The 12374-nt window shown below is 45.1% G+C and overlaps 1 protein-coding gene across 1 annotated transcript; it reads left to right on the forward strand.

Moving 5' to 3' along the window:
• Positions 1–121: 121 nt before the first annotated feature.
• si:dkey-156n14.3 (zinc finger protein ZXDC) lies at positions 122–11128 on the forward strand. The gene is given in 11 exon segments (XM_042089320.1): positions 122–2434; positions 2797–2949; positions 3110–3188; positions 3916–4046; positions 4343–4513; positions 5752–5960; positions 5962–6555; positions 6846–6930; positions 9710–9873; positions 10110–10211; positions 10377–11128. Coding segments are annotated over 11 exon segments (3918 nt in total). The 5' UTR covers positions 122–291; the 3' UTR covers positions 10464–11128.
• The last annotated feature ends 1246 nt before the right edge of the window (positions 11129–12374 follow it).

Consider the following 12374-nt stretch of genomic DNA (forward strand, 5'->3'; position numbering starts at 1 on the left):
ACTTGCTGCGCCATCTAGTTGTAGAACTGTGTTTTGCAAGACAATTAAAATTTGCCCATTTCAACTGCGAAACTTTTAATGTTGGACATTTGCATAGCCTACATTCAGTTTTGAAACTTCCAAACAATCCATTATTTCCCTTTGAACATTAAAGAATATAAACGTATTTGATATTACTGCTTGCTTTGCCTGCATTCCATGCCGATCCAGTCCACGGTTTAGCCATGGTTCTCCATAAAACTGTTGTAGCTTGGCCGGATCTTATTACACTTTGTGAAGGGCGGGCCTTTTATGTGTTGCTGCTACAGGGATACCAAGATGGAAATCCAGGGGCTTGCTGATGCCCAAAACACTCACTATCAACATGGCGTCCCACGTAGAACAGGTTTGTCTCCGCCGAGATCAACGAGGGGGGCTTGTTCTAGCGCAATTTCAAACGAAAACGAAGTGGGGACAGTTTCAGAGTCTCGTAAAACGCACAGTGACAACAACAACAACAGGCCTAGGACGTCTCCATTTCGCCTACTGGCAGAAAATGGCAGCGGTGTCTGTCTGCCAGTACTCAATAAGCCAAACGGTAAGAATATTCACATGCAACTACAGCCTCAAAGCCATGAGGGGATTAGTGGGCATCATAACGTGACAGCAGTGAAGGACAAGGATTTTGGCGGGTTACAAACAGCCTCCGACCAAGTCAGAGGTGTTTCAAAGTACGACGTTGAGAAAGAAGATCGCTCATTGCAAATGGCGCTGCCGCTCTTTGACGGGGAAGATGGCTACTCTGAGCATTCACAGCAGTGTCAACAGCTAACGTTAAACAAGAGTTTACGGCAGCAACATCTAGACGGCGCCACCCTTCAGCAGTCACTGGTAAGCGAAAATACAGTAACACCGAGGAGCAACAATACAGGCGTAGCCAAGGCCCAAACGGAGGAATTTTATGTGGATTTCAATGTTGTACAGGAAGGAAATGTTAATACGACTCAGAGAGACCAACCAACCTCTTGCCTGACTAAAGATGGAGAGCGGGTGAACGGTAAGGCCGTTGAATCCTCTGAAATCAAGACGTTCAGGTCAATGGAGGTGCACAGCACACCATTGCTTTTAGAACCGGATGACGAGTTGAATAATGTCATTAGCCGAACACTTAATTCACAACCCGCTCCATTGTCAGATGTTAGTTTTATTGGTGCTTCCGAACGACTTTCGGATTCTACTCTAACAGACAGAACAAGACGGGGAACATGTATTGATGCTGAAAATGGAAACATTGTTTTGTCGAACGAATATGGCGATACTGTTCGCCATGCCCATCTCTCTCGTGAAATCATTTCTGAGAATGACCTAACATCATCCGCAGAGTTAGGTTCAAACAAACTGTCACCTCAGTCAGAGACGAAAAGTACTTCTGCTTCTAACGAAGATATGATGGATTCTGTGGAGATGCCTGACGCAAGTAACAATTCGGAGTTTATGTCCGACTTCACAGGCTTATCAGAAGCACCAGCGAACGTAGACAACCGGGCCTCAAGTGGCATTGCGCCCGCAATGTCCCACGAAACGTTCTCTGGCACCATCATGATAAACAATCAAAGCATCATTGTCACAATTGAGAACGGTGTTCTGACCTTAGCTGCATCGCCCGAGGGCTACACTTACAAAGACGACGGGATGGTCAGTCTAAAAGAGCACCTTGGTATGAAGGACCATGAAGACATCGTTCTTCTCAACTATGACAGTGGTACCAAATCCATAGGGAAGATCAGTAACGTTGCAGTGAGTGCCCAGCAAGATGAGCCAAAAGCTGGCTTGTCTGTAAGTGACACAGAGCTGAACCTTGCTGACGACTCCTCCCTCACAGAAATCGGTGCTACTTTAGACTCTTGCACTCCCATCAAGCAGGAGGATGTCCGGCTGTGTGGCATGGACGAGGGTCACCCCGGGGCGGAGGAGCAACCTCCCAAAAGTGCCTCCACAGCAACTGGCGAGGATGAGCTGCAGCCCATGAGCCTGGCCGGTGTCGTGGGCCTCTCCAAGAAGGCCGCCCTGGTCACCTACTGCTGCCCGCAGCCCGGCTGTACCAGCAGCTTTGAGACCAGGCAGAAGCTGAAGCTCCACCTGCTGTTCCACACGGAGGACCAGCGGCCCTTCAAGTGCACGGTGGAGGGCTGCGGCTGGTCCTTCACCACCTCCTACAAGCTGAAGCGCCACCTGCAGTCCCACGACAAGCTGCGGCCCTACCGCTGCGAGTGGGAGAACTGCGGCCGGCGCTTCACAACCGTCTACAACCTGAAGGCTCACGCCAAGGCCCACGACAGCGAGAACGCGTTCGCCTGTGAGGTGTGCAGCGAGCGGTTCCGCAGCGCCACGCGCCTCGCCAACCATCAACGGACGCATTTTGAGCCAGAGAGGCCCTTCAAGTGCGAGTTTCCTGGTGAGTGGCATCATTGGTGGCTTGGTGTGCATGACCCCAGAACTTATGCTTACATCATTTAACCAGTTTTCAAGTGGTGCTTGGATGGTTACTACACATACCATGATATTATACTACTACTGTAGTGTAAAGTGGCCACTGGTGTGCTGATTAATGCTGGGTCACTGTGGATCATAATGTTTCTACTGTTTATGAAAGTGCAGAACTCCCAACATTTAACAGTCTGTCTACAAAAGTGAAACACTCTTTCTGCCCAGATGGAGTCCTTTAGAATACCAGTATTCTGCCATCCCACCAGCTGTTTTTAAAAAATATTTGCTGATAATACTGCACTTATGTACTGGTTTCCATTGTTTTTTCAGGCTGTGAGAAGACATTCATCACCTTCAGCGCCCTGTTCTCTCATAACCGCACACACTTCAGAGAGACGGGCCTGTACAGCTGCACTTTCCCTGGCTGTGACAAGAGATATGACAAGGCCTGCAGGCTCAAAATTCATCTTCGCAGTCATACAGGTATCGGCCTGTGCACATTAAGCTGTGTGTGGGACGAGTGCCTCCACTCTATCTGTATTCGTCCCCGTTCTGTATTCCTCTTTGACGTTCTGTATTCCTCTTTGACATTCTGACATTCTGTATTCCTCTTTGACATTCTGTATTCCTCTCCTCATTGCAGGTGAACGGCCGTTTGTGTGCGACTCCGAAGCCTGTGGTTGGACCTTCACAAGCATGTCAAAGTTACTCAGACATAAAAGGTGAGTGAAGACCCATTGGGGTTTCTGATTGCATTGCACTACCAGCTGTATTCTAGATAGTCAGCAATTCAGGACGTTGATATTTGAGCGTTGAACAGACACTTTTATGAAAGTGCAGTACTTTCAGTGCTTCGGCAGCAACGTGGTGATGGGCTGGAATTGTTTTTTGCAAGCTACTATGTTTGCAGAGTTGTGTATGAATACTGCCATTTTCGGTGCTTGCACAGAACTGACAGGTAGTGGACCCTGAGGAGCAATTAGATCCATTTAACAAGCAGCATATTGATTTTGAATTGTGGACTCTTATCTTTTAAGTGCACTTTTATTTCAGCCTAATGCTGGAGGACTCTATCTCTAGGGAAGGCAGTAATGTGTGTATGTAGGACAACAGATCTAGGTTACAGTTGAAAGAAGGACGGTGAAGGGGTGTGGGGGGTAAATATAGTGGGTATTGCTCCATTGAGACTCAGTGTTCTGTGTGGGGTGGGTAAATATAGTGGGTATTGCTGCATTGACACTCATGGTGTCCTGGGTGGGGTGGGGAGGGGGGTAAATATATCAGGTATTGCTCCATTGAGACCCATGGTGTCCTGGGTGGGGTGGGGAGGGGGGTAAATATAGTGGGTATTGCCTGGGTGGGGTGGGAAGGGGGTGTAAATATAGTGGGTATTGCTCCATTGAGACTCATGGTGTCCTGTTTTTGTTCCCCCTCATTCTCTGTCTCTAGGAAACACGACGATGACCGGCGCTTCACCTGCCCGGAGGATGGCTGTGGCAAGTCGTTCACCCGTGCCGAGCACCTGAAGGGGCACAGCATCACGCACCTGGGCACCAAGCCCTTTGAGTGCCAAGTGGAAGGTTTGCCATCCTTATTAGACTTCATAGTGCACTTTTTGCCAAGCTATAGTGGTGCGCACAGTGTGTGTGTGTGTGTGTGTGTGTGTGTGTGTGTGTGTGTGTGTGTGTGTGTGTGTAGATGTATGTAGGTAGGAATTTGACTAGTAAATAACAGAGATAAGTGCCCAGTCAGAGCTACTTCCCACAATGTTTATCTGTTGTTTTTTTTTTCTTTGAATCTATTTAAAGTACAATGTGCGTTTTTGTTTTGTTTTTAAACATTCATGTTATGTACTTTATTTTCTTTGTGTGTGTAGGTTGCAACGCTAAGTTCTCAGCGCGTAGCAGCCTGTACATCCACTCCAAGAAGCACCGTCAGGACGGCACGTGCCTGCGTAGCCGCTGCCCCATGGCCGGCTGCACCAAGCACTTCTCCTCCCGCAGCAGTCTCAAGAGCCACATGGTCAAACACCACAACCTGAGCGCAGGTACGCCACGGACACGGCAACGGCAACGGCAACACTGCACTCTAGTTTACTTTTCGTCTTTCCACGTGATGAGGATCTTTTGATCATGACTTGTTTGATCTGTTCTTGGTTTAACACATTCAGTTCTTGTTGGGCTTTTCGTTTTAGTACATAATTGAATACATTTTAATATATGGCTCTTCAGAATTCTGCAGAAAGTTCCATTAACAGAAAAGGATATTCCTAATGTTCAGAGGTCCAATAATTCTGTATAATGACAACTGGATAAAAACTAATGACCAGACACTGCCAATGACAGCAGGATTTGCTCTTCTGATCCGTCTTTTATTTCATTTTGTGAGAAGTCTGTTCACTTATCACAATGGAACCGTATAATTAAGAATGGAACTTCATTGAAAGTGAAAGTCGGCAAGTAGTATGTTGCTCTGCAACATCTGAAACTTTCAAGTTCTAATGGTGTGGCTATATTATATAACTATATATTTCTCAGCAGAAGTCATGACATGTTAACAAAATAATTTTTCAAGACTCACTCACTATGTTTCCATGCACACCATATTCCGGTTTTATTTGGAATAATGACAATATTCCGATTGCACATGTAAAGTCATGTAAACACCTTATATACTAAAAACTGGAATAACACCCCTAGCATATGCCTCTTTTAACCAGAATATTGTGGCATGGAAACTCATTAGTTGGAAAATGCTCATTTTGAAATATTAAATTACATCTGCGCATGTTTGTGCAAGGACTTGTTTTGATGCCCTGACACTTGGCAAACATGGCAAAAAGTGTGGCAAAACGTTTGCACTTCTAGAGGTTAATTTATGTTATAACCAGAATATGGTCCTTAATCTGAATATGGTGTGCATGGAAACGTGGTCACTGTTAAGTTTTTTTTCTCGTTTTGGCAAGTAGCCGTATAATGTACGGGATAATGTATGGTCGACGGTCATTACGGTCATCAAAATAAGTCCCTTAAAGACAAAGCAACCCCTTCTGTTTGTTCATTTTTTTGTCCTTACATTATCCCTTACTTAATGCATAACATTATCCATTATCATAACATCAGAACACATTGATGACATACATCTTACTACATGCATGCCGATCATGGGCATGAGAAATGTGTTGATCTTCGTTTGGAGGACCAACACATCTGTATATGTATCTTTTTGTTGTCCAGTCTCTGGCTCAACATCTCTGTTGTATCCTCACTCTCCTTCCATCCTCAGATGTGTTGAATCAGCTGGAGACCACCAGCACCACCCTGACGCCCAGCAGTGAGTTGACCAGTGGGCCCCAGAACACTGGCCCCGGCGCCGGGTCATCCGGAACAGAGCTGGCCAACCTGGACCTCACCTCCCTCTTCTCCAGCGTCCCCGCCAGTACCATTGCCGGGCCAGTGCCCAGTGTGGGTGGGCCTGGGGCGGCCGCCGCCACCCGCCTTCACCATGGACATATCTCTGGTCAGTAGCGGCATCCTCACCATCGACCCTGGCTCGGTAGGCTCCACGCTGGGCCCCAAGACCGTCGACCCCCTGATCCTGGCGGCCAGCGCGGACATGGGCTCGCATGTGCTGGACACGGGGCCCCCTGGGGTCCTCCCGCAAGGCACGCTGAACCTGGACGACGTGCAGACGGTTAGCCCCGAGGCGCTGGGCTCTCTGACGACCCTGACCATCCAGGGGCCCGGCGGTGCGGAGCAGCTGCAAGTGCTGAGTTCCTCAAGCACTTTGGCCTCCGAGCCGCCCTCGTCCTCCCTCACGTCCACGCTGTCGTCCTCGCTCACGCCCGCCCTCTCAGTGTCTGCGGCCCTCGCGAGCACCGCTGTGCCGGACCTGCTGTCGCCACCGCCGTCCAAAGCCGAAGCTGGGGTCAGATGTCGCGCCTCGGGCCCCCTGCTCGGGGGAGGAGTGGAGGCTCTGGGCCAGACGGACAGCAAGGGGATGGCGCAGTTTGTGTTCCCTGCCCACAGCGCCACCTACGGCAGCCATAAGGAGGCGGAACTGGGCACAGTCACACCATGCACCTTCCTGGTGAGTTGAAGAGCTTGGGATTGATGGCTGACTCAGAGCTGCCAACCCTCACGCATTTGATTGGTGTAAGAGCGCGTGGAGTCAATCAAATGAATGAATCTCACTTTGAATGTGTGAGTTGGCCGCTCTGCTGACTTTGACATGCACTTTAATGAAATCTTTAAGTCATCAGAAAGTCCTAAAGTTTTCTCTGTTTTCTGTCCATTATTTTTTGTGTTGACACTATTCAGTTTGCCAAAAGGGATGATCGATTTAGTGACATTTTACTTTTGTTGTGTGCTTGTTTTAAGGAGAGTGGTGGTTCGGCTCGGACTGACTACAGAGCCATCCAGCTGGCCAAGAAGAAGAAGCAGAAGACTCCAGCAGGTTCTGCAGGTAGGCCAGAGGGGTCAGTTAAGCCAGTGGTTTTCAAAGTGGGTGTCAGGGGGGCCTCAAAGTTGGAAGGAAAAATAAAAGCAACAAATACATTTGAAAATCTTTAAATATATATATATATATATATATATATATATATATATATATATTACTATGAGGGTTGTTATACAATGGCATTATAATAATTTGTCGCATGTCTGAACATTATATTTTCCATGATAATGACTGGGAATAATAGTAGAGTGATAGCTCTCATATAGCAGAAAGCCCCAAATGCATTTTTTTTAACACACTGTATGCTCCATCGCTAAGTGCTTGTGACTAAAATAATCATTAGGACTAGGTTAATGTATTTTTACATTTGCCGTAGTATTGTCGGGTTTAATAACACATCAAGGGGGTCCTTGGCCAGAACCTAGCGGTATTTGGGGGGCCTTGTCGTGGAAAAGTTTGGGAACCCCTGAGTTAAGCCATCCTGATACCAGAAGACTTTGACAAGATTTGGGAAAGATTTTAGTTTTTTGAGTGAATCATTGAATGGGTATTAGTTAGTAGACTCTAGTTAAAAGTTAAAAGACTCAATCTTTCAAGAATCTTTCTCAAATCTTGTCAAAGTCTTCTGATGTATGGGTAGCATTAGACGGACTGGGTCACACCCTCAGTGTCCTTGCTATGTGTGACGGCAACCTTTTAACGCTACAGCGTGTAGGATTTCAACACTGGCTGTTAGTCCATCGGCCAGCGGAGAAGTCGGGGCCACGAGAGCGCACCAAACCAAACCGGTTTTATTTTGTTGTTGTTGTCTATGCCCCCACATGACAAAAATGTGTGATGGACTTTCCAAACACACAGCTGAAGATTTCTACAGCCTCTTACAGTTTTTTTCTGATTGCTTAAGCACATTTTTTGTAACTATGGCTTTTTTTGCAAAACTTTACACACAAATAGGAAAACCTTTCACCCAATCAGCAAAACATTGTAGTTCTCTTGCAAAAGCTAACACACCTTGCTTAACTCTTCACACCTTTGTAAAAATGATGTTTTTGTATCAAACAGTAAACACAAGCCATCACAATAGTAAGCACACAATGTGTCAACTACACACTGATGGTATGAATAAAAAACACATCTGGCTTTAGCTTTCTCTGTGCACAAGGTAGACTGTCAGTTTGAGGTCATACTTTTGTCATAGATCTGAAAACATACAGGGATCCAAACTTCAAGTATTGGTGTTTTATTTACACACATCAAAACAAACACAAGTGTTTTTTTCCAAGTCAAAACACAAAATAGCAATTTCACTGAGACAAAGAAATCAGTCTACATCGGGTCGTCTCTCAAAATTTCATCTACATCACATGCAATGTCCTAGTCCAAGGCACCGGGGAAAATATATTCTGGAATGTTGTATCCAGGCCTGACATGACAATATCCCTACATGTAGACTGATTTTTTTTTTTTTTTTTTTTTTGCCTGTAAAAGGGCTATTTCTTTCTCTTCTTACCGTTCCTCTCCCCCCCCCCCCCCCCCCTCCTCGTCCTCCTCTTGCTCATCCTTGTCCTTATCCTCTAACTTCACCTCCTTATACTTGTCATCCTCTCCCTCTCACTTCACCTCCGCGTCCTCTTCCTCCTACTTCTTGATCTCCACGTCCTCTTCTTCAGCCTTCTCTAATTCTTACTCTTCTCACTCTTCCTGCTCCCTCCATTGTACCCATTGTACATTACCTGTGGCTTATTTATAGTGCTTAGGCTGATTGCAAAGTGAACTAATTATCTAAAACTGTTTTCACATGAGAAAGTGTGCCAGAGAGTTGGCAAAAAAGTGTAAATAATAGCCATACATGTCATGTGTATAGATTTGCTGGGAGTGTGTTGATCATTTGGAAATTGGGTGTAAAGCATGAGTTGTTTACAATTCCGCAAAGAGTGCAAAGCAGTGTTTGTGCTTTTAGTTTTGCGAACTCAGTGAGTGGTTTTGCTATAAGTATTAAAGCAACACCAAAGAGTTTTTTTTGTACCTTCAAATAATGTTTCCAAAATTGTTTCAGTGGTTAATCAACTCGTAACAGGGTGAACGGCACTTCTGCATTCGCTTCGCAGCCCTCTATCGGCTATAACCGCACTATGTAAGTTTGCCAGGTCGGGTAGCGGTTCTGTAGTTAGATGGAATGAGACATAAGAAACTACAAATTTGACTTGCATCTGATGTCGCAAAACTTCGTACTTTCATAAAATCATGCAACATATTCTACCTTGTCTGACATCGTTATTTGCAAAGCCAGTGCTGGATAAACAATTAGCATGCGTGCGACAGAAGTTCTTTGGTGTTGCTTTAATAGTTTTAGAAATTGTGCTATAAGAATCACGGTTGTGTTTAAGCATTCAGAAAAAAAATATAAATTCAGAAAGTATATTGTATTCAATAAGTGTATATTGAGTGTTCTACTCAGCTTCAGCTGTGAGTCCCAGATGCCAATCATGCATTTTTGTGTTCAAGACACATAGCTATCACAATACAATAAAGTTTAGTGCCCTCAGTTGGCACAGGGACAGATCGGCCCAAAATACTCCATGAGCCAGAGGCCTATGTGGAGAGGGTCTCCCACTACCACTGCTTGGAGATGCAGTGGTATTCAGTTAGTTGCAGTTTCAAAACTTGACCACTAGAGGCTACACCGGAGCTTTTAGGCAGGCAGCAATACCTCTTCTGAGCCTCCCTGGAGTGGTTGAGGCTTATGTGTGACTGTTTGTGTGTTTTCCTTTGTTATGTGCTGCAGGCGCGGGGCAGCGGAAGGCTAAGGGCGGTAAGAGTGCCAGCTCTGCGGCGCCGTTGGCTTCGTCCGGTGCGCGGTTTGGGGAAGGAGCGGACTCCGCCAGCGGGGGTTTGACCCTTCGAGACCCAGTGACTGGAGCTCAGTATGTGCAGATTCAACTGTTACAGGTGAGCTGACCGCATGTTATGCACCTAAAACCAGTTAATGGGAAAAGCACCATCTTTGTTGCGCAAGTGGCTGCAGCATCCATACCACATTCAGGTCCAAGTGCCCCGGGTTTGACCCAATCTCTGTGCCACTCACTTCCTGTCACTCCTCATTGTCCTCATTTAGGCAAAAAGACCAAAAAATATACTTGAAAAGAAATCCAATATTCTAAGACTAAGTGTGTGTGTTGTAATAGGATGACCCTGGGAGTGATGGGGACCTGGCATTTCAGTTGAGCTCCCAGACGTCAAGCTCTCACTCACAGCTAACAGTCGATTTGCCAGTCAACATCCTTCAGGTAAGGTGCTAAACGTGCCCAGTGCTTGGCTCAGTTTAAAGGAGAATTCTGGTGACTTCACATAGATCTCGGTTTCACGAGGTCACGGAGTACTGTCAGTACGGGGGAAAAAACAAAAACATTCTTGCCGTTCAAATCAAAGTAATGTTCCTCCTCTTGTTTTAGGAGCCCTCCACCATGACTGAGGAGGATAACGGCTCAGACAACTCTCAGTTTACAGGGAGCACCATTAACCTGCAGGACTTGGAGTGACAGCTGAGACCGACGCCAGATGCCACACAATGAACTAAAAGCCTGGGCACGGCCAACCTGCTGGCCACTTTTTGATTCCAAAGGAAGACTTTCTTAACGTTTGTCATTCTTTGTACAGCTCTTTTATATTATTAGTGACTTTAAAAAGTAATTTAAACGTTTTCAATGGGGAGCAATGCACCTTGGGATGGATTTGCCATTAATCTTAGTATGGGGCAATCATTTTTTTTTTTTTTTTTTTTTTTTTAACTTTTTTTGGTGTGTTTGGACAGTGACTGGCAACCTTTGTTGTGTTTAAGGTTTGACATCAGACCTGTAGCTGGAGACTATTGGAGAGATTGGCCAGACAAGGCATATCACACCCCCCATGAACTCTGCTTTAGGTGTCATGGCACTTCTTTCCACCTTGCTTGTGGTTTTTGGTTTATGCCGTTTGGCATCTGTTGGCTCAAGTGCTCCATTGCCTTTCTTATAATGTCTAAGCTTCTCTACTATGCCTTACATACGTACATAAACAAACACCATCACATGGAACAGCTTCCTGCTCTCTGGTTTTGGTGACATTTTGTTTTTCGGTTACTTGACATTTATTTTTGTATTCCTTATGTCTGAGATGGAGACTGAAAATCATGTTCCCATGTTTATAAAAGACAAATGAAATTGTTTTTTTTTGTTTGTTTGTTTGTTTGTTTGTTTGTTTTTATATCTGTAATGTAAGAAATGAACTTTCATCTTGTTATTTATTAGGTTGGGTTTACATGACTGAGCAATCAATTAAAAAAAAATCAGTACCTGTAATTGTAGTTTGGAGCTATTTGTTAACACTAAGTAAATGTTAGTTAGTTGATTGTGTTAATCACAGGCTGAGGCCTGGGAGGCTGCATGTCATTGCAGTGCTCCATGAAGTCTACAGGTCCCCACACTGGTCAAGCTAAGAAAAAGTCAACTGAGTCTTTGCTACAAATCTATGACTTTACTTGGAGAAAAACACTCACATTCCTTGCAGTCAGTCTCATTCATAATTTAGAAAAACTATCTTAAAAGACAAATAAATGCAATAATTCTAAAACATGTACACTATATTGCCAAAAGTATTGGGTCACCTGCCTTGACTCGCATATGAACTTAAGTGACATCCCATTCTTAATCTATAGGGCTTAATATGTCAGTCCATCCTTTGCAGCTATAGCAGCTTCAACTCTTCTGGGAGGGCTTTCCACAAGGTTTAGGAGTGTGTTTATGGGAATTTCTGACCATTCTTCCAGAAGTGCATTTGTGAGGTCACACTGATATTGGGCGAGAAGGTCTGGCTCTCAGTCTCCACTCTAATGGTGCATTCAGGGCACTTCGGAATGACAAGGACCGCCCCCGTGGCTACTTTGTTTTTCCCACAGCAAGTGTTCATGGGCTTTGCCATCGGAATGTGTGACAAACACGAATGCCACAACAAAGGTTAAAACATACACTCACTAATCCTAAACAAACAAGTGTATTTGCTTAAAATATAGTGTAAGACGCTTGTGAAAGAAATATATGCAGCTTTCAAGTGACAAAAAAGGGCAAATTCCAAAGTTCACATTAAAACTGTTGGACGACATGATGACGAGCCCCAAACTGGGCAACTCTGTTAGCAAAATCTAGCCCCAGTTTCTAACCTCTGACCATAGCCTCTGACTCAAACATTACGTGACGTGAATGACGCGGAATGATGTTTTCACTGGGAAAAAGGTTTTTCCGAAGCCCATGAACGCTAGGTAATTCATCCCAAAGGTGCTCTATATAGGGTTGAGGTCAGGGGCCCCATGAAACATTAAGCTGCATCCAAAAATTGTCTTTAAAAATCTTCTGATATTGATCATGCATATGGCAAAGAAAGACATGAGATCGTTGGTCTTGGAATTTTGATCGCAC

Source organism: Alosa sapidissima, chromosome 4 (genome assembly GCF_018492685.1).
Source record: "Alosa sapidissima isolate fAloSap1 chromosome 4, fAloSap1.pri, whole genome shotgun sequence".
Taxonomy (NCBI): Eukaryota; Metazoa; Chordata; class Actinopteri; order Clupeiformes; family Clupeidae; genus Alosa; species Alosa sapidissima.